This window comes from Carassius auratus, chromosome 9 (assembly GCF_003368295.1).
Source record: "Carassius auratus strain Wakin chromosome 9, ASM336829v1, whole genome shotgun sequence".
NCBI classification, from domain to species: Eukaryota; Metazoa; Chordata; class Actinopteri; order Cypriniformes; family Cyprinidae; genus Carassius; species Carassius auratus.
The window spans coordinates 36,415,497-36,437,332 of record NC_039251.1 but is presented as its reverse complement, the minus strand read 5'-3'; the positions used below and the strand labels follow the sequence as shown (position 1 = coordinate 36,437,332).

Genomic DNA, 21,836 nt, shown 5'->3' with positions numbered 1-21,836 from the left:
GTTGGTTGGTTGGTTGATTGACTGACTGATTGACTGATTGATTGGTTGGTTGGTTGGTTGGTTGATTGGTTGACTGATTGATTGATTGGTTGGTTGACTGATTGCTGGTACTGTCATTTTTTTCATTGCTGATATGATTTGATGATTTGCAGTGATTCATGAGATGGCAGCAAATATGTTTTGTTTTGAAGAACAAGAAACAGCATATTAATGTAATACATTTGTATTCCTCTATGTTTTCTTTCTTCTGTCGGCAGTGGATCTCTGGGTATTCCTGCGGTAGAGAACAGACCCAGTATCTGGGGTGAAAGCCCCCCAAAGTTTGTGACTAAACCTTCTCGCTTGTATCTCAAATTGGGACAGAGCGGCAAATTCTCAGCCAAGATCACGGGACGACCCCAGCCACTGGTGCAGTGGTATAAGGTGAGGCATGTTTAAAGAGCATCTGAAGTCACAGGTTTGGTCGTAGTATATTTCTCCACTGCATTTCCTCTTTCAGGGAGAAGAGAAGATCCAGCAGTCAGATCACTTTAACATATTTGACAGGTCAGGAATGCATTTCCTGGAGATACGCCACATGTGCTCAGAGGACGCTGGTGTCTACACTTGTCTGGTGGCCAACAGTGCTGGGAAAGCCTCTGCAGCCGCTGAACTCATTGCTCAAGGTAACACAGAGGGATCTAGAGTGATAGAGAATCAGATAAGGCTGAACGCCAATTTCTCCAGGGGCTTTGAATAAAAACTTTTGCTCTCTTTTGTGAAGTGTTTTGTAAATTAAGAATTAATTCTCAATATTTCAGCTCACAGTTTATTGCAACTTTGTTTCTCATATTTTGAAAAGAGTTGTTTGCATATTACTTCTCACAATTGCAACCAGAGAGGGCCGCCAATAAGGCCGGTGCCTCGGGTCCTTTTTGGTAACAGAACAGATGTCAGAGCAATAACTACAGTGTATGGGTTTCATTACTGTCTATCTAGCGCAGCGAACCAGCTAACAGTTCAGATTCTGAAGGTTTTATAGTTTATTCTGTTGTTCTTTTGCAGATGGAGTCCCTGAAACAGTCACGTAAGTGAAGAGCTTTTGTTTAGTCCTTTAATTTACAGCTTGCCACTATAAAATGACAACAAAATACCACATTTCAAAGACCAGACAGAATTTACACATACATGTAGTACTTCTTTTTTCATTTAAAGTCTAATGAACTGTACTTTCTGAAAAATATTTCAAAAATATTATATGTCTAATTGCATCCAAACTTAAAGTTTCCGTTTACATAAAATGAGTGTATATTTATTATGTACAGTACAGACCAAAAGTTTGGACACACCTTCTCAATCAAAGAGTTTTCTTTATTTTCATGACTATTAAAATTGTAGATTCACACTGAAGGCATCAAAACTCTGAATTAACACATGTGGAATTATGTATGGAATTATATACATAACAAAAAAGTGTGAAACAACTGAAAATATGTCATATTGTAGGTTCTTCAAAGTAGCCACCTTTTGCTTTGATTACTGCTTTGCACACTCTTGGCTTTCTCTTGATGAGCTTCAAGAGGTAGTCACCTGAAATGGTCTTCCAACAGTCTTGAAGGAGTTCCCCGAGAGATAGCACTTATTGGCCCTTTTGACTTCTGTCTGCGGTCCAGCTCACCCCTAAACCATCTCGATTTGGTTCAGGTCCGGTGACTGTGGAGGCCAGGTCATCTGGCGCAGCACCCAATCACTCTTCTTCATTGTGACTCTACAGTTTTCATAGTCATGAAAATAAAGAAAACTCTTTGAATGAGAAGATGTGTCCAAACTTTTGGTCTGTACTGTATATATAAATGCACACACAAATCCATGTATATGTTTAAGAAAAATATATTATATTTATATATTAAATATATTTATGCATAATATAAATTATATGAACATAAATATATCAATGTAGATATTTTCTAAATATATACTGTATGCATGTGTATCTATATATACATAATAAATAAACATAGTACAATCACATTATGTAAACAACAACTTTTGTTTTGGATGTGATTAATCTTGATTAATCATTAGACAGCACTAATGTCTACATTTTATGTAATTTACATGTTGAATCGTATAACTTGCATCAACTTGGTGGACAAACTTTTATCTCATGAGCAGTATGACCTTAAGAACAATTCAGTAGTAGGGATCCTCCATCATAAAAAAAAAAAAAAAAAGTAATCTATGTAGTTTCTTTAAGTAAAATCCCAAATTATATGGAAAATATGAGTTTTTCCCTTAGTGATTACAGTACTGTATTTACTGTATTGTACTGTTATAGTACTGTATTTATATATTTATGTACATGCGAATTTGCTTGTTTTATTTATTTATTTACTTATTCTCCCTTGTGGTCCTCAGATGGTCCCCAGACCCCAGTTCGTATCTTTGCATCTTTACAGTCAGCAATGATTGTTCACTTGTTTCTATCCATAGCATGCCCAAACCATCTCAAGATCTCTCTACACAATCAGTGGTCAAGCACAGCACCAATGGTCTGGACACTGAACAGAAAGCTTCTAGCACATCCTTCCGAACTGCATCCACAGAGACACGAGCACCACTGTCCACTACTACTGTAGCCAGTGTTCAGTCAGTGACCAGAACAGAGGAACCAAAAATAACACCAACACCATCCTCACAACCTATCAGCATTTCCACAGATGGGAGATCGGCAGCTGGTCAAAAGACATCGATGTTTGTGAACGAAAGAAGTCGAAACGTTGTAAAGAAAGAGTCGCATGTCAAAAGAAGAGCTCCAGAAGAGATTCCTGAAGCATCACAGCAGGAGTCCAGCGGAGACTCAACCAAAGAGAGCACAACAGACTTTCTAGAAACTCCACCTACTTTTGAATCCCAGCCTGAGAGTCAAGAGGCTGTGCAGGGTCAAAAGGTCACGTTCAGATGCCAAGGTGAGTTAATGAACTGAAATGACCGGAATCAGCTATAGAGTTGCAGGTTATTTACTTCTGGTATTGATGCTGATTAGTCAGAATACACCTAAAAACCACTCTAAAATCAGTCTAAATCACTGCCCAGCAGCAGCTCACATGTCTGCTCTATAACCTCTGGCCAGAAGATACTTAAAGGGGGGGTGAAATGCTATTTCATGCATACTGAGGTTTTTACACTGTTAAAGAGTTGGATTCCCATGCTAAACATTTCAAAAATTAAGTTGTACGTTTGAAGGAGTATTTCTGTTCCAAAAATACTCCTTCAGGTTTGTCACAAGTTTCGGAAAGTTTTTTTCGAGTATGGCTCTGTGTGACCTTAGATGGAGCCGAATTTCCTTATATGGGTCCTGAGGCACTTCTGCCGGAAGAGCGCGCGCTCCCGTATAGCAGAGCACTGAGAGCACAACAGACTTCACTGATCAGAGCGAGAGCGTCGCGAAATGTCACAAAAGAATTGTGTTTTTGGTTGCCAGAGCAAGACAACCCTGCACAGATTACCAAAAGAGAAACAGCATTAAGGGACCAGTGGATGGAGTTTATTTTTACAGAGCATCAACGGAGTTGTGCAAGTGTTTGTGTTTGTTCCCCTGCATTTCGAAGATGCTTGTTTTACAAACAAGGCCCAGTTTGATGCTGGATTTGCACATCGTTTATTTCTTAAGGATAATGCAGTCCCAACGAAAAAGGATCACGATCGTGTGTTAGAACCACAGGCGGTGAGTTAAACTGCTTCAAATATCTCTGTGTTGTTAACTTAGCTATCGGCGCGTAAGCACATCAAGTAAACAACATGCGATGTTCTCTACTATAGGAGAGGAAGAATTGTATAAACTTGTTAAATCATCTAAACTTACAACATGTATGTTAGACCCTATACCATCTAAGCTCCTAAAAGAGGTGCTTCCAGAAGTCATAGGTCTTCTTCTGACTATTATTAATTCCTCATTGTCATTAGGATATGTCCCCAAAACCTTCAAACTGGCTGTTATTAAGCCTCTCATAAAAAAGCCACAACTTGACCCCAGAGAACTAGTTAATTATAGACCAATCTCGAATCTCCCTTTTCTGTCCAAGATACTAGAAAAGGTGGTATCCTCACAATTATATTCCTTCTTAGAGAAAAATGGTATATGTGAGGATTTCCAGTCAGGATTTAGACCGTATCATAGTACTGAAACTGCTCTCCTTAGAGTTACAAATGATCTGCTCTTATCATCTGATCGTGGGTGTATCTCTCTATTAGTTTTATTGGATCTTAGTGCTGCGTTTGACACAATTGACCACAACATTCTTTTGCATAGACTTGAACACTTTGTTGGCATCAGTGGAAGTGCATTAGCATGGTTTAAATCGTACTTATATGACCGCCATCAGTTCGTAGCAGTAAATGAAGATGTATCATATCGATCACAAGTGCAGTATGGAGTACCTCAAGGCTCAGTTCTAGGGCCGCTTCTCTTCACGCTTTATATGTTACCCTTGGGAGATATCATCAGGAAACATGGTGTTAGCTTTCACTGTTATGCTGATGATACGCAGCTCTATATTTCCTCGCAGCCCGGTGAAACACACCAATTTGAAAAACTAATGGAATGCATAGTCGATATAAAAAAATTGGATGACGAGTAATTTCTTACTGCTAAATTCAGAAAAAAACAGAGGTGTTAATCATAGGGCCTAAAAACTCTTCTTGTAATAACCTAGAACACTGTCTAAGACTTGATGGTTGCTCTGTCAATTCTTCGTCATCAGTTAGGAACCTAGGTGTGCTACTTGATCGCAATCTTTCCTTAGAAAGCCACATTTCTAGCATTTGTAAAACTGCATTTTTCCATCTCAAAAATATGTCTAAATTACGGCCTATGCTCTCAATGTCAAATGCAGAAATGTTAATCCATGCATTTATGACTTCAAAGTTAGACTATTGTAATGCTTTATTGGGTGGTTGTTCTGCACGCTTGGTAAACAAACTACAGCTAGTCCAAAATGCAGCAGCAAGAGATCTTACTAGAACCAGGAAGTATGACCATATTAGCCCAGCCCTGTCCACACTGCACTGGCTCCCTATCAAACATCGTATAGATTTTAAAATATTGCTTATTACTTCTAAAGCCCTGAATGGTTTAGCACCTCAGTATTTGAATGAGCTCCTTTTACATTATTCTCCTCTACTTCCGCTACGTTCTCAAAACTCAGGCAATTTGATAATACCTAGAATATCAAAATCAACTGCGGGCGGCAGATCCTTTTCCTATTTGGCGCCTAAACTCTGGAATAACCTACCTAACATTGTTCGGGAGGCAGACACACTCTTGCAGTTTAAATCTAGATTAAAGAACCATCTCTTTAACCTGGCATACACATAACATACTAATATGCTTTTAATATCCAAATCCGTTAAAGGATTTTTAGGCTGCATTAATTAGGTAAACTGGAACCGGAACACTTCACATAACACCGTACTTTCTACATCATTAGAAGAATGGCATCTACGCCAATATTTGTCTGTTTCTCTCTTGTTCCGAAGTCACCGTAGCCACCAGATCCAGTCTGTATCCAGATCAGAGGGTCACTGCAGTCACCCGGATCCAGTACGTATCCAGACCAGATGGTGGATCAGCACCTAGAAAGGACCTCTACTGCCCTGAAAGACAGCGGAGACCAGGACAACTAGAGCCCCAGATACAGATCCCCTGTAAAGACCTTGTCTCAGAGGAGCACCAGGACAAGACCACAGGAAACAGATGATTCTTCTGCACAATCTGACTTTGCTGCAGCCTGGAATTGAACTACTGGTTTCGTCTGGTCAGAGGAGAACTGGCCCCCAAACTGAGCCTGGTTTCTCCCAAGGTTTTTTTCTCCATTCTGTCACCGATGGAGTTTCGGTTCCTTGCCGCTGTCGCCTCTGGCTTGCTTAGTTGGGGTCACTTCATCTACAGCCATATCATTGACTTGATTGCAAATAAAAACAGACACTATTTCAACTGAACAGAGATGACATCACTGAATTCAATGATGAACTGCCTTTAACTATCATTTTGCATTATTGAGACACTGTTTTCCAAATTAATGTTGTTCAGTGCTTTGGCGCAATGTATTTTGTTTAAAGCACTATATAAATAAAGGTGATTGATTGATTGATTGATTGATTGATTGATTGATTGATTGATTGATTGATGTTGTCATCAAACTGCACTTTCCACATGTACAGCTTAAAAAAAAAAAAGACGACAAAGTGGAACTTAGTCATTTTCCAAAACCGCTAAGCAAATATATACAGTTTCAGTACATACCACATAGAGACGCTGTTGCTGCTCTTGTTAAATTTCAGCCTCTGGATCTGATTCTGGATCATAAATATACACTGAATCTGACTGTTAGCCATGGTTTGTTTTGATTGGTTTTGTCCTCACGTAATGTCACAGCTTCCAAACGCTCTCAACACAAAAGCCTACTGGCGCTCGTGATTCTTTAGCTCCGCCCACACGTCACACCTCCAGCCGGTCGTGTTTTTCTGGGAAAAATCGGTACAGACTATCTTTCTCTTATGAATATAATAAAACTAAAGACTTTTTGGAGTTATGAAGGATGCAGTACTACTCTATAGGTACTCAAGATTAACAGGATATTGAGTGAAAACGAGCATTTCACCCCCCCCCTTTAATCAATTATTTTGTGTAACCTGTGCCAAATTGTGTTAAGTATGATTGGTTTATTTTAAAACACTACGTTTTAAAATAAATGTAAAGAATTAAGCTCATTTTGATGGATTGACTAAATATATTAAATCACAAAGTAGTTGATTATAATTTTATCTGTAGTGTTTTGTTCCAATGTATAATAAATTGCAGCTTCATCTACAAATGTGTAACTATAAATATATTTAAATACATGACATATAAATTTTAATAGAAATAACATAAAAGTATATTTTAACCTTACCCTTAAATCCTGGTACATTCAGTAGTTCACTTTAACCATATTTCAAAGACAATTATTTATGAAATTAAATGCGTTGTAAAGTTGGTTCAAAAACACTCAGCTTAATATAAATGTAAACAATATTAATTTTTGTATTTATTAATTTATTTATTTATGAAAAAAATTGCCTTACAGAGATAGTTTACCATGAAACATTTACATAACAATTTGAATGAAATATTTAAGAAGAGCTGCAGATGTTGTGGGAAGTTGTGTTACTTTGTATGACAGATTTAGGTCAATGTTGTGCTGCTTTGCTCTCTCTCAGTGTCTGGGTCTCCAGTGCCGACAGTGAGCTGGGTGAAGGATGGAGCTCCAGTCAGACAGAGATCAGGCATCAGCACACGACTGGAGGGCAGTCTGCACGTCCTGTGTCTGGAGAGCGCTCACATTACTGACACGGGACAGTACAGCTGCACCGCTGCTAACAAAAGAGGAAAGACTGAGGCCCACTGGAGCCTGACTGTCAAACGTAGGTACTTTATACATCTACAATTATGGACTGCCATTTAAGTACAACAATAAAAATGAAAAATGATTGTTCATTATAAGGTAACATGTTAAGCAGTGACATCTCAGTCCTGTAGTGTGTCATTATTAGATTTTTCTAATTATTCTATTATTTTTCTACATACATTTTATAAGATTATATTTGTATATTTTATTTTATTATATATATATATTTTTTATCATTGTTTTTGAGGAAACTGTCTGTAATACATTTGTTTAGATCTTTTTTATGCTCAAAAGATCTGCATTTATTTAAAACAGAAATTTTGTTAGAGACATTTTCCATGCCTTCACTAATTATTTTGATCAGTGTATTATTTTGATACATGTTTGTGTGTGTATGGACACTATTTTTAGCATTCAATATTAATATTAATGTTAATATTAATAATAATAATTATTATTAGTGTGACAGTGCCACCTATTGGTTTGTTTCAGATGTTCAGTTATGTTTGTGTGTTGTAGGTGTGAGGGTGGAGGTGAAGCCCCCTGTGTTCAGCTCTCCTCTGAAGGATTGTTCAGTGTTAGAGGGACAGGACTTCATGCTGCAGTGTTCAGTGGAGGGCAAACCACTGCCTGAGCTCACCTGGCTGCACAACGGTAAGAGCATGCACTGTTTGAGAGGCCACTTATCCAGTAGTTCTTCAGTTTAGCGCCCAGCAGAACTTTAAAATGTTGTGTAATATCAGTCAGATTAGTTTCAGCTTGTACTGAATCAGACGCCTCACTGTCTGTTCATTCACTGCACTAATCTATCTTATTCTTTAAACCTTTAAGCATTGTGTACTAGTCTATCAATATTATTGTTTTGCATTTACAATTTACTTAGTTAGATTGAACCCAAAATAATAAATTAATTATTGTACATATATTCCGCCCTAAATATCACATAAAACCATTAGAATTACACTAAAACATTTTTGTTACTTGAAATAAAATTATTGTTAAATGAAATAAAACAAAATATAAACAAATCTTAAATTTTATGTACTAAAATAAGTAAAACTGAAATAAAATCCATAAAATATACAGACATATTTAAACACAGAAGCTAAAAATGATAATAGTATTTTGATTATAGAAAAAAAAAAAATACAATAATAAAACAAACAAGCTACCATGGTGTAGGATTGTTTTTAGCCTAAACAACTTGTGGACCAGACTTAATGTCAGTTGTGTAAATAAAAGTTTATTTATATTTATTTATTTCTATAGCACATTTCATACACAATGGTAATTGAGTGCTTTACATAAAAGGAAGTAAAATAATCAAAACAATACAACAAGGAATTCTAAACTTTTAAAATTATTTTTAAAAATATATATATTTAAAAGAGTCATATGATGTTCCTAAAAAGAACATTATTATTATTATTATTATTATTATTATTATTATTATTATTATTATTATTATTATTATTATTATTACATACACTGAACAATATTATAAACACAACACACTTTATATTTATAGGTGGCCTTAACTACTATGTACTTACATAAAAAATAAGTACAATGTACTTATTGTGTTCATATTGTATTTTAAAACACTTTTGCTGCTATTGAGGTGGGATGGGGTAAGGTTAGGGAGAGGGTTGGAGGTGTGGGTAAGTTTTAGGGTGGGTTAAGGTGTAAAGTATGGGTCAACAGTGTAATTATAAATGTAATTACAGAAATGAAATACAGATGTAATTACATGTCGTTTTTTTTTTTATATAAGTACAATGTAAAAACATGTATGTACACAATAAGTACATTGTACTAAATTATTAATTAAAATGTAAGTACGTAGTAGTTAAGGCCACTTAATATAAAGTGGGTCCCACAACACTTTTGTTTTTGCCCCCATTTTTCATGAGCTTAACTCAAAGACTTTTTCTATGTACATAAAAGGCCTATTTCTCTCCAAATGTTGTTCACAAATCTGTCTAAATCTGTATTAGTGAGCACTTCTGCTTTGCAGAGATAATCCATCCACCTCACAGGTGTGGTAAAGTATTTTAAGATGCTGATTAGACAGCATGGTTATCGCACAGGTGTGCCTTAGGCTGGCCACAATAAAAGGCCGCTCTAAAATGTGCAGCTGCTGCTACAATTGGTTTGCAGAACCAAAGAGTTTCTGCCCAGTGTCAGAAACCGGCTCAGGGAAGCTCATCTGCATGCTCGTTGTCCTCATTGGGGTCTCGACCTGACTGCAGTTTGTTGTCGTATCCGACTTGAGTGGGCAAATGCTCTCATTCGATGGTTTCTGGTACTTTGGAGAGCTGTTCTATTCACGGATGAATCCCGGTTTTCACTGTACAGGGCAGATGGCAGACAGCCTGTATGGTATGGTGTGGGTGAGCGGTTTGGTATGGGCAGGCGTATGTTATGGCCAATGAACACAGGTGCATTTTATTGATGGCATTTTGAATGCACAGAGATACAGTGAAAAGATCCTGAGGCCCATTGTTGTGCCATTCATCCACGACCATCACCTCATTTTGCAGCATGATAATGCACAGCCCCATATTGCAAGTATACAATTGTACACAATTCCTGGAAGCTGAAAACATCCCAGTTCTTGTATGGCCAGTATACTTACCGGACATGTCACCCATTGAGCATGTTTGGGATGTTCTGGATTGGCGAATATGACAGCATGTTCCAGTTCCTGACAATATCCAGGGGACCAACATTCCACAGGCCACAATCAACAACCAGATCAACTCTATGCGAAGGAGATGTGTTGCACTGCGTGAGGTAAATGGTGGTCACATCAGATACTGACTGGTTTTCTGATCCCCCTGCACATTTTAGAGTGGTCTTTTATTGTGGCCAGCCTAAGGCACACCTGTGTAATAATCATGCCGTCTAATCAGCATCTTGATATGCCACACCTGTGAGGTGGATGGATTATCTCAGCAAAGGAGAAGTGCTCACTAACACAGATTTAGACAGATTTGTGAACAATATTTGAGAGAAATTATATCTTTGAGTTCAGTTCATGAAAAATGGGGACAAAAACAACAGTGTTGCGTTTATGTTTTTGTTCAGTGTAATTACTGATTATAATGATTTATACTGTCTTTTTATGTGTTGTGTTGTATTGCGCCACGTAAACATAGAGCCATGTCTGCATTTGTGATCGGAGAAAAGACAAACAACAAGCCCTACTCTACACAGCTCAAAACTCGCGTTTGAATCAGTGGAAAATTATTTTAATACAAAAAATAGTCTATGAGTCAGAACAGCTGGCAGATCAGGAAACAATCCTCTGTAAAATGCTCTGCGCATATCTGAATTTTTAGGTTAAAATGTTCTGGAACAGTGTTGTAAATAAAACAAAGGAGCTTGCGGCAACCGTGTGTCAAACCCAGGCTTGACTCTGCTTTGTCCACGGTGAAAGCCGATCTGGCAATTCACAGCACAAAGTTTATTGTGCTGTGACGCTGGGCTGGCGGCCATCCTGGGCAGTGGCGCTGGGCTAGCGACCATCTTATGCTTTGGTGCTGGGCTTGCGTCCATCTTGTGTCTTGATGCTGAGCTGGCAGCCATCTTGTGCTGGGGCGCTGTGCTGGCGGCCTTCTTGCATTGTGGTGCTAGGCTGGTGACCACCTTGTGCTGAGGTGCTGGGCTGGCTGCCATCTTGTCCCATGGCGCTGGGCTGGCGGCCATCATGGGCAGTGGCTCTGGGCTGGCGGCCATCCTGGGCTGCAGTGCTGGGCTGGCGGCCATCCTGGGCAGTGGCGCTGGGCCGCCGGCCATTCCGCATAGCAGCGCTGGGCTGGCGGCCATCATGGGCAGCGGCGCTGGGCCAGCGGCCATTCTGCGCTGGGCTGGTGGTCATCTTTATCAGCGGCGCTGGGCTGGCGGCCATCTCGTGTAGTGGCGTTGGATCGGCAGGCGCAAGCTTCCTCTCCCCTATCTTTCCGCAATGGTGAGGCGGCGGCTCCAATCCATTCCACACGAGCCCAGGGGCGGAGGGCGGCCATGGTGGAGTGCGATGCTGGACCTCCTCTCGAACACTAACTCCTTTGTGACTTGACTCTGTCCTTGAATTTCACCAGTGACTTGTCTCTGTCCTTGATGATCAACAGTGACTTGACTTGACTCTAAAAGGTCAACGGTGACCTTCTCGTGGCCATCTCGTGCGCTTCCTCTCCTCTCTCTTTCCGCCATGGTGAGACGGCAGCTCCGATCCGTTTCACACGAGCCCAGGGTCGAAGGGGGGCCATGGTGGAGAGCGATGCTGGACCTCCTCTCGACCACTAACTCCTTTGCGACCTCCCCTGGTCCCACAGAAAACAACCAGGCGGGTTCCCTCAAAACCACTCCTATCCCGCTCGGTGGCTGGGGAAGAAACTTAAAAAGACATACCGCTGTATCTAAAAGATGGAGTCCTTCTGTGACGATCGCGATCCAGATGAACATAGGGAGAGAGAGAAAGATTCTATAGCAGGTATGTTTTAATGGGGTAATCCAAAACGTAATCCAAAACAAGCCAAGGTCAAAACCAGAAAGCAGTCCAAAAACAAGACAAACAAAGGAAGGAACAGGAAAGGGAATGGAACGGGAACTCGGAAAACGAGGGGTCTCTGAGGACGAGAAGACAATGAAGAATCTCGCAGGATGAGAAGACTGGGATACAAATGGAAAGGACTCCATACAGACAACAGGAAAAGACTGGTAAATATAGGGAGGCTAAAGACAATTAAGTGAAGGCACCTGGTGCAATTAGCAGGAGTGCAATACCTGTGATGAAAGGACAAGACTAGTGGAATTCTAGTGCCTACGGTGAAGTGCCTAAGGGGAAGTGAGCCCACAAGTGGACACTCAGGGAAACAGAGACTAGACAGCGTGACACATTATAAACAGCAATTATTATATGATGCAGTCACACTTGTAGCAATATTTGTTAACCCTGTTTGTTGATACAAATTCAAAAATAAACACAAAACAGCGCACCAGCCCCTCACGGACGACTGGTGCGCACAAAATAAAAAGCAAACATAAAATAATGTCCCAGGCCTGTTCCTCTCTCGTCCTTCACTATAGTCGCTCCAGTTTTATATCCTTCCATCTCCTACATGGGACTCGATACCAGCGGTGGGGCGCAGTTGCAGCTCATCTCCAATCACTACACCTGGCCTCACTCCTCGTTCCCGCCCCACTCGCCACAGTCAGCATCATCTCTTCTCAGGTGTTCTGGATCCAGACTGGAGCTTGTGTAAAACTTAGTTACACAAAACAGAGAAACAAATAGAGACATCATTAGCATAGCTGCTGTTCCAACAAAGTAAAATTTATTAGTTTAACCCAAGCTAAAGAATAAGAATGCACATTTGATCAGATGCAACTGGAGTCAGATGCATTATTCGAATGCTTGGCGAAAGACATGCATTTTTTTAATCTAGATTTAAACATAGAGAGTGTGTCTGAACCCCGAACATTATCAGGAAGGCTATTCCAGAGTTTGGGAGCCAAATCTGAAAAAGCTCTACCTCCTTTAGTGGACTTGGCTATCCTAGGAACTACCAAAAGTCCAGCATTTTGTGACCTTAGGGAGCGTGATGGATTTCAATGTGATATAAGGCTAGTTAGATATGCAGGAGCTAAACCATTTAGGTAAGTAATGAGAATTTGTAACTGATACAGAACTTAATAGGTAGCCAGTGCAGAGACTGTAAAATTAGGGTAATATGATCATATTCTCTTGACCTGGTAAGGACTGCATTGTGGACTACCTAGCGCATTTATTGAAGAAGCAGGACAACCACCTAGAAGTGCGTCACAATAGTCCAGTCTAGAGGTCATGAATGCATGAACTAGCTTTTCTACATCAGAAACAGGTAACATGTTTAGTATCTTGGCAATATTTCTAAGATGGAAGAATGCAGTTTTTGTAACATGGGAAATATAATTTTCAAAAGACAAGTTGCTGTCTAATATAACACCTAGATTTTGGACTGTAGAAGAAATAACAGTATATCCGTCTAGTTGCAAATTGTTGTCTACAAGATTCTGTGTACTGTTTTTTGGTCCAATAATTAATATCTCTGTCTTATCCGAATTTGTTAGAAGAAAATTATTGGTCATCCATTCCTTTACATTTTTAACACACTTTGTTAGCTTAGATAATTTTGAAGTTTCATCTGGTTTTGTTGAGATATACAGCTGAGTATCATGCATAACAATGAAAACTAATCCCGTATTTTCTAATGATATTACCAAGGGGAAACATGTATATTGAAAATAGAAGGGGACCTAGGATGGATCCTTGTGGCACTCCATATTTAACTGGAGATAAACGAGATGACTCCCCATTTAAATAAACAAAATGGTAGCAATCAGACAGGTAGGATCTAAACCATTTTACAGCCTGCCCTTGAATACCTGTATAGTTTTGTAATCTATCTATGAGTTTTTCATGAACATGTCATGATCTATGATCTATGGTGTCGAACCCAGCACTCAGATCAAGTAAAACTAGCAATGAGATGCAGCCTTGATCTGACACAAAAAGCAAGTCACTTGTAATTTTAACAAGTGCAGTTTCTGTGCTATGGTCGGGCCTGAAATCTGACTGAAATTCTTCGTACACATTTTTTTTTCTTTTTTTTTTTTTGCAGGAAGGAGCTCAATTGAGCAGAAACAACTTTTTTCTTAAATTTTTGACATAAATGGAAGATTTGAAATAGGCCTATATTTTGCCAGTTCACTAGGATCTAGTTTTGGTTTCTTAATAATAGGCTTAATATCCACCAGCTTAAATGGTTTTGCGATGTGACTTAAAGATAACGACAAGTTAATAATATTGAGAATCGGTTCTTCGGCTACAGGTAACAACTATTTCTGTAATTTAGTGGATACAGGATCTAATAAACATGTTGTTGGTTTAGATACTGCTTTGACATGAGGACAGAAACTAAGGCCTGTCTCCAGAATCACCCCAGCATAGCTGTGATTGGTTCTTTCTCATTATTTCAGTTAGTGGGAGCATATACAGACTTAACAAGAGTGGTGCAATAATTGAGCCTTGTGGGACTCCACATGTCACGGACGTCCACTTAAACTTATGCTCTACTATACTCACATAATAACCTCTCCCTTCTAAGTATGACTTGAACCATTTGATTACCATCCCAGAAAGTCAGGCCCAGTTTTCCAGTCTCTCTAGTAATATGTAATGATTGACAGTGTCAAATGCAGCACTGAGATCTAGTAATACCATTACTGATATTTTGCCAGAATTAGAATTAAAGCAAATAGCATTTATAATCTTAATGAACACTGTCTCTATGCTGTGATGTGGTTAGAATCTAGACTGAAAATTGCCCTAGTATCAATTTGAGTTTAAGTAGTTGTTCAGCGGATTAACAACTTCCTTTTCAATAATCTTGCCAATAAAAGGAAGATTTGATATTGGTTTGATAGTTGCTCAATATGGTGTTACTAAGAGTGCTTTTTTTCAGAAGGGGTTTAACAACTGCAGTTTTCAGGGAGTTTTGAAAAGTCCCAGAAAGAATAGAGGTATTCAGCACTTCTAAGAGATCTGCTTCTAAACAGTTAAGCAAACTTTTAAAGGGGTAATATGATGCTTTTTTAAAGATCATTATTTTGGTTTCAAAAACCCAAAAAAGGAAAAAAGTACTTTACAAAGATGCATTTAGATGACTCTTTTTAGTCTAAATATTCCTGACCTACTACTGTATGCCATAGAGAGATAAATTGCTAGATATCTGTCTCTGCCCATGTCTGAAACAGAAGGGTTATGAAGGTTTGTGTGTGTGTTTGTGTCACTCTGTTCTCTTTCCATCTAAAATAGGCATAGCCTATATTTATACTTTGTCTATAATTGCTGTTCATGTGAAATTGTGAATGCAACCACAGTCTTATAGCTGAGTTTTATAGCGACGACTATAGCAATAGTGCCACTCTAATTTTGTTAAACTTAATTGTATTGACATTTTAATTTCAACATTTTGGCTTCCTAATGAGTCTGAACAATGCTGCCAAACCTAAAACATTAAAAACATACAACAATAATCTAAAATGTCACATTATCCCAGCATCTAATAACAATTTAAAACAAACCTAAATATGTCATCCATCCATTCTCCAAACCGCTTGCACTATAAGAGGTTTACAGGGATTTTGGATATATAAAACTTAATTTTGTGGAATACATCTCACTGTTACATCTCCAACACAAAGATGTTGTTCACTGTGGAAAACAGCCCATTCCCGAATCTCTGTGATATTGGTCTCTAGATGTGACTTGGGTCCCTCACTGCATCTCTATGGAGTTTCTCAGCTCTTTTTTAATGCCCTTTTTATTATTGTCTATTATTGTCTACTCCACAAGCTCCATGTGCACTATTTCATTAATGTCTGTGCACTCTTAACAATACAAATTATTTATAGGCATCTTTGGTTCCATAAGAACTTTTAACAACTGTGGAAACTTACGATTGTGCAAGTGGAAAAAGATTTTGAGGAAGAAAAAGATAAAGAAAGAGACATAAGCAAAAGTAATAATGATGCTTATTTGAGCAAACAATACTAAAAATGATGTAAATTATATTATATGCATGCTAATATTATTTTTGTAAATAGATTTAATGTACACAATGGGCTTTTTCTGCCACTTTAATTATTTACCATTTAGTTCAGCAGTTTTAATTATATATGAACAGTAGATTCTAAGCTGTTCTGGAACACACTGACTGTAATACTGTGGTACACTACAGCCTGGATGAATATCTCTTGAGTTTGACTCTGGGTTTCCCTGAGAAACTGTGAGCCGCAGCAGGGGCCTTTGAGCAAATATGGGACCTTACAACCATATAAAGGCAAAACATGCATCACTCACCCTGAAACATTACGCGCAGATGGACTTGGTAAGTCAGATATCTAAGAGAGAGAGCAGCAATCCCTGGAAAAACTGGGTTTTACAAAAAGAAAGTCAGAAAAAGAGGAAGAAGAAGCTTTTCCTCATGATATTGAGAGGAATGCTCTTTGAATCCCGGTGGTCTCTATGTTTTTTAGCAAGGAAAACAGTTTACAAGCAAAAGCATTTAACAATGAGAATCCTACTGCAAAGAGACACAGTATGAGTAGCATGCTTATATGCTGTTCTGTTCTTTCATAATTTGACGGATGCAATAACAAAGTTATCCTACCAGTGCCACCAGAGGGCACAATCACTGGAGATCAATTTAGACCGAACTGTGTGTTGGTTAAATGCCTGAAATAAGGTCTGTGGTTAACACGAACTCATGATTCTCTCCTTGTGTATTTTTGCTGTATTTATTTATATTTTTATGTTTTTTTTTTCTTTATTTCTTAAAAAAGTGTCTAAATGGGAATACAGAGGTTTTCTGGGACATGAAATATAATCACACTGAACAATAAAACCCATGCACTCACGAGTCCTCCTGTTGTGTTTATAGTCATGCTCATTTAAACTCTCAGAATTTTACTTCTGCTGATTGAACTTGTTGGTTATCTGCTGACTGGCTTTAAACTTGTGTTAATTAGATAGCAATAATAATGTTCCCTTTCAGTCGGTCACATTCTACGTGACGTCAGAAAGAAACTGACGAATGGGATCTTGCCTGAGAGTCCAATCACCTTCGAGTGGTTACAAAATGAGCCAATGGTATGTTGAGTACCTTTGTCTGTGGAATTTGCATCGAGAGCACGCTGACACTGCATTCGTGGATGACTCATGTTCTCATTGCGGTGACACGACCCTATCTGCGTTAAGATTGAGCCTGATTATCTTAAAGGTACAGAGTCCCCTCTGCCACACACCGTTCTAGCTCCTCTTCTCGTGAGAGTGCTACTTCAGCTGGTGGCCAAGGTGATCTGAGGGTTACCGTGTGGGCTTCCCCGACAAGCCAGCCTCCTCGGGCCACACCCCCCTCACAAACGACACAGCCGGTTGAGTTTGGATGAGTTCCTGGGCCCTCTGGATCTCATTCGGGGCTCAGGAGGAAGACCTTAAGATCACCGAATCACAAGGCGGGCTTGAGTATTGGGGAGATATGGATTCGGCTGCGTTGCCTCCCTCGGGAGTGCCAGTGTTGCCCGAGTCCAATCCCGAGCTTACAGCCGTGATTTCCTGGGCAGCTGAGTGCATTGGGCTTGACTGGAATCCTCCACCCTGCCCCGAGTGCTCGAGGCTAGATGACTGGTTCCTGGGGGCAGCTGGTGCTGATCCTCAGCAACCCCAGCTGGTTCCTTTCTTTCCGGAAGTGCACCAGAAAGTGATCAGTTCATGGGGGGCACCTTTAACTGCCCGAAACCATTCTGGTGCTTCCTCCGCCTTCACTGCCCTCGATGGCAGAGTGGCCAGGGGTATGCTGGGATTCCCCCAGTGGAGTGTTCAGTTGTGATGCAACTGTGTCCTCAGAGCACCTCCGCATGGCATGGTGGTCCCAAGCTTCCCTCCAAGGCCTGTAAGTTCTCATCCACAGTGTGGCCAAGGCTTACAGAACTGCGGGTCAGGCCGCTTCGGCCCTGCACGCCTTGGCCACCCTTCAATTTTACCAGGCCAAGCTGCTGAAAGAGCTGCACGAGTGCAGTGCTGACCCAGGGGTTTTGCAGGAGGCGCGCACAGCTAACGACCTCTCTCTTTCCGGGTCCACTGATGTCCACTTTGGTGCTCCAGAAGCGCCACCTATGGCTGACCCTGGCAGACATCAGGGAGTCTGATCGGACATTACTCCCCGATCTTCCAGGCTGACAGACCTGGAGGACGCGTACTTTCACGTCTCCATTCTTCCTCAACTCAGATCGTTTCTTCAGTTTGCTTTTGAGGGGAAGGAATTACAGTACAAGGTTCTCCCATTCGGGTTGGTCCTGTCTCCCCGTGTCTTTATGAAAGTCGCGGAGGGAGCCCTGGCTCCTCTCAGGGAATGAGGTGTAGGTATCATCAACTACCTCGACAACTGGCTGATTCTAGCTCACTCTCAAGCATGGTTGTGCGAGCACATGGATCTGGTGCTCAGACACCTCGTCCCGGCTGGGCCTTCAGGTCAACTGGGAAAAGAGCAATCTCTCCCCTGTGCAGAGGATCTATTTTCTCGGTATAGAAATAGACTCGGTCACCATGTGCAAGTTGCTTATGAACGAGCGCACGCAGTCACTGCTGAATTGCCTGAGACAATTTGAGGGCAAGAGAGCAGTTCCACTGAAACTGTATCAGAGGGCATATAGCATACGCGGCGGCAGTCATACCACTTGGGTTACTCCATATGAGACCGTTTCAGCACTGGCTTACGACCTAGTCCCAAGATGGGCATGACAACTGGGCATGCTCTGAGTGACCGTCATTCTGGCCTGCCTCCGAACCTTCACCCCACGGATGGACCCCTCATTTCTACGGGCTGACTTGACCCTAGAACCTGTGTCCAGACATGTTTTTGTGTCAACAGATGCCTCTGCCACGGGCTGGGGTGCCATGTGCAAGGGGCATGCTGCGTCAGGCTCCTGGACGGGACCAGTGGCATGTCAATTGCCTTGAGTTGCTAACAGTACGGCTTGCTCTGCACCGCTTCAGGGCCCTGCTGAAGGACAAGCACGTTCTGGTCCATACGGACAACACTGCGACCGTAGCGTACATCAACTGTCAGGGTGGTCTACGCTCACGCCGCAAGTCGCAACTCGCTCGCCATCTCCTCTTGTGGAGTCAGAAGCATCTGAGGTTGCTTCATGCAATTCACATCCTAGGCAGGCTCAATCGTGCAGCCGACGAGCTCTCACGGCAGCAGTCTCACCCTGGGGAATGGAGACTCCACCCCCAGTCAGTTCAGCTGATTTGGGAAAGCTTCGGAGATGCTCAGGTAGACCTGTATGCCTTTCCCGAAAATTCCCACTGCCAGTTGTGCCACTCCCTGACCGAGGGCACCCTTGGCATGGACGCTCTGGCACACAGCTGGCCGCTGGGATTGCGCAAGTATTTGTTTCCCCCAGTGAGCCTTCTTGCACATACGTTGTGCAAGATCAGGGAGGACGAAGAGCAGGTCCTCATGGTTGCGCCTTTTTGGCCCAGCCTTTTTGGCCCAGCCGGACCTGGTTCCCCCCAACTTGTACTCCTTGCGACAGCCCCTCCCTGGCCAATTGACCTGCTTGGTGTCAATCTGCTTGGTTCGCCATTCCACTCCGCAGACTGGATGCGTGCGCTATTCCCCTCAGGTAAGTTCCTCAGTTCAGAACCCTGGGTTCCTCCAGCACTGTTGATGTCCAGCACTTGCCTACATGCCCCTTCGGTCAGCCTGTATGGGACTAGGTGTCTCCATGTGTTGTGAATCCCCTTTCCAGGCAATCCCACATGTGTTTGTCTACAGTAAGTCTCTTCACATCATGTGTCTTTCCCTTGGCAAGCCCCTTGCCAGCTCTGTAGTTGAAACTTCCACCCTGCAGGCTAGGTACCTGCCTGTTCATGCATATTACCACCTTGGTTGATACTTGCCTTTTGTAAGTCCTCCTACGAGCAGGCAACCTGCTAGCATACGTCCAGCTGGAATATGCTACCCAGTCTATTCTGTGTAAGCTATAGGCCCTCACTTGTGCTGGCCTCGTGACAGGGTGCTACCATTCACGAGGGTCACTGGAAGACAGCCATGTGGCATTTTGTAATGGACCCCATTCGTCAGTCTCTTTCTGACGTAACATAGAACGTGACCGACTGAAAGGGAACTTCTCGGTTATATATACTGTATATAAATATATATATATATATTAGGGGTGCTCCGATCACGATCGGCCGATCGTTAATGCGCATCTTGTCAGTAAAGCCGGTTCTCTAATCAACGGTTAATTCCATCAGGTGCGTGATTTCACATAGAGCAGCTGTTACTACACAGAGCCGTTGTTAACTGAGAAGATGTGCCAAAAAACGCTGAAAATGAAGTGGATTTGCGCATCTTCTCTATTAACAATGGCTCTGTGTGGTAACAGCTGCTCTATGTGAAATCACGTACCTGATGGAAATAACCGCTGATTAGAGAACCGGCTTTACTGACGAGATGCGCATTAACGATCGGCTGATCATGATCGGAGCACCCCTAATATATTTATATATATATATATATATATATATATATATATATATATATATATATATATATATATATATATATATATATCGTCACTCTATATTCTCTTTATGATAACCTTGTTAGCTGCAATTTTATACACATGATTTGCACTCTATCCATCTCAACTTTTGCATCATTTATTAAGTGTCATCCACATCTCTGTCTAAGTGGGATAAGTTATGTTACAAATTTCTCAGCACTTGATTTGTTGGTCAATTGCTGATGCAGTCTTTTATTGTTCTGTATTTTCAGATCAGCCTGTTCCATATCCCCACACTGTGTTTGAGAACAGTATGGCTCTGCTGACAGTCAAGGCAGCTGTTCTGGATGATGCAGGCATGTATTCTTGTGTCGCAGTGAATAATCAGGGCACAGCTGTGTGTACAGCTCATGTGCTGGTTAAAGGTAAGACACACGTCCCCTTTCTCTGTGTTAGTATTTGGCAGTACATTTAGCATAAAAAATTGTTGGATGCTGAAGGCATATGTGGCATGGATGTCTGAATTGCTTTGCATTAGACAGAAAAATTAAAACTAGGACGATTTACTTGAAGTAAAAATAGCTCAGACACACTTTAAACCTAAACATTTCCTAAAAACATTGTTTTAAATTAAATTAATGCAAATGTTATTGTGACAGTTTGTGGGTGAAAAATGTTAGTGAATCATGTTTTTGTTTATATAACATCTGAGCCCAGACTATGCAGAATGGTCCAAAAAATGCAATCCCACTTTTATCAAACGTTAAAAAGTTATGACAAAAATGAAAACAACTGATTATAACATAATAGCAATAACAAACTTATTATAAACAAAGTTTATATCAACGAAATAAACAATCCTGTTTTTGTTTCGTTTTTTCTGGAACCTTTCTAACACCAAGATAAAGCAGATGGTGTTGTTTGAATTTTAAAAGTTATTATATGATTCTGTCAGATGTTCCAAATACATTTCTTCCCCCAAAACTCTTTTAACTGCTCTCTTACACTGCAGGAGGAGTTTTCTATGTGTGCAGCTGATCAGTGAGTACCGTGGATGTGTTTTCTGCAAGTTATTTTAAGGTCCTCAGGATTAGAGAAACATCTGCTCTCTTGTAGTCTGTGAGGCTGTCTAATGGTGGAAGTTCCATGTTCAAGTGGGTTAAAAATGTCAAATACCAGTCTTTTCCCACACTCATACATTCTTCAGCGGCCGAGTCTCAGAGGACAGCTTGAAGAGAAATTACACTTTCTCCCTGAATATCAGTTTTATGACTTTGTCACTAATGT

At 40.7% G+C, this 21,836-nt stretch overlaps 1 protein-coding gene across 2 annotated transcripts in view; it reads left to right on the top strand.

The window, feature by feature from the left end:
- The window catches only part of LOC113109161 (myosin light chain kinase, smooth muscle), a 91,942-nt gene that overhangs the window by 34,340 nt on the left and 35,766 nt on the right, over positions 1-21,836 (top strand). For both annotated transcript variants that reach the window (XM_026272754.1, XM_026272753.1), the window contains exons 5-11: positions 258-423; positions 500-665; positions 1,045-1,066; positions 2,473-2,948; positions 7,240-7,443; positions 7,947-8,081; positions 20,822-20,974. In XM_026272754.1, coding sequence (XP_026128539.1) covers positions 258-423; positions 500-665; positions 1,045-1,066; positions 2,473-2,948; positions 7,240-7,443; positions 7,947-8,081; positions 20,822-20,974 — 1,322 coding nt within the window. The remainder of the gene's footprint in view (positions 1-257; positions 424-499; positions 666-1,044; positions 1,067-2,472; positions 2,949-7,239; positions 7,444-7,946; positions 8,082-20,821; positions 20,975-21,836) is intronic.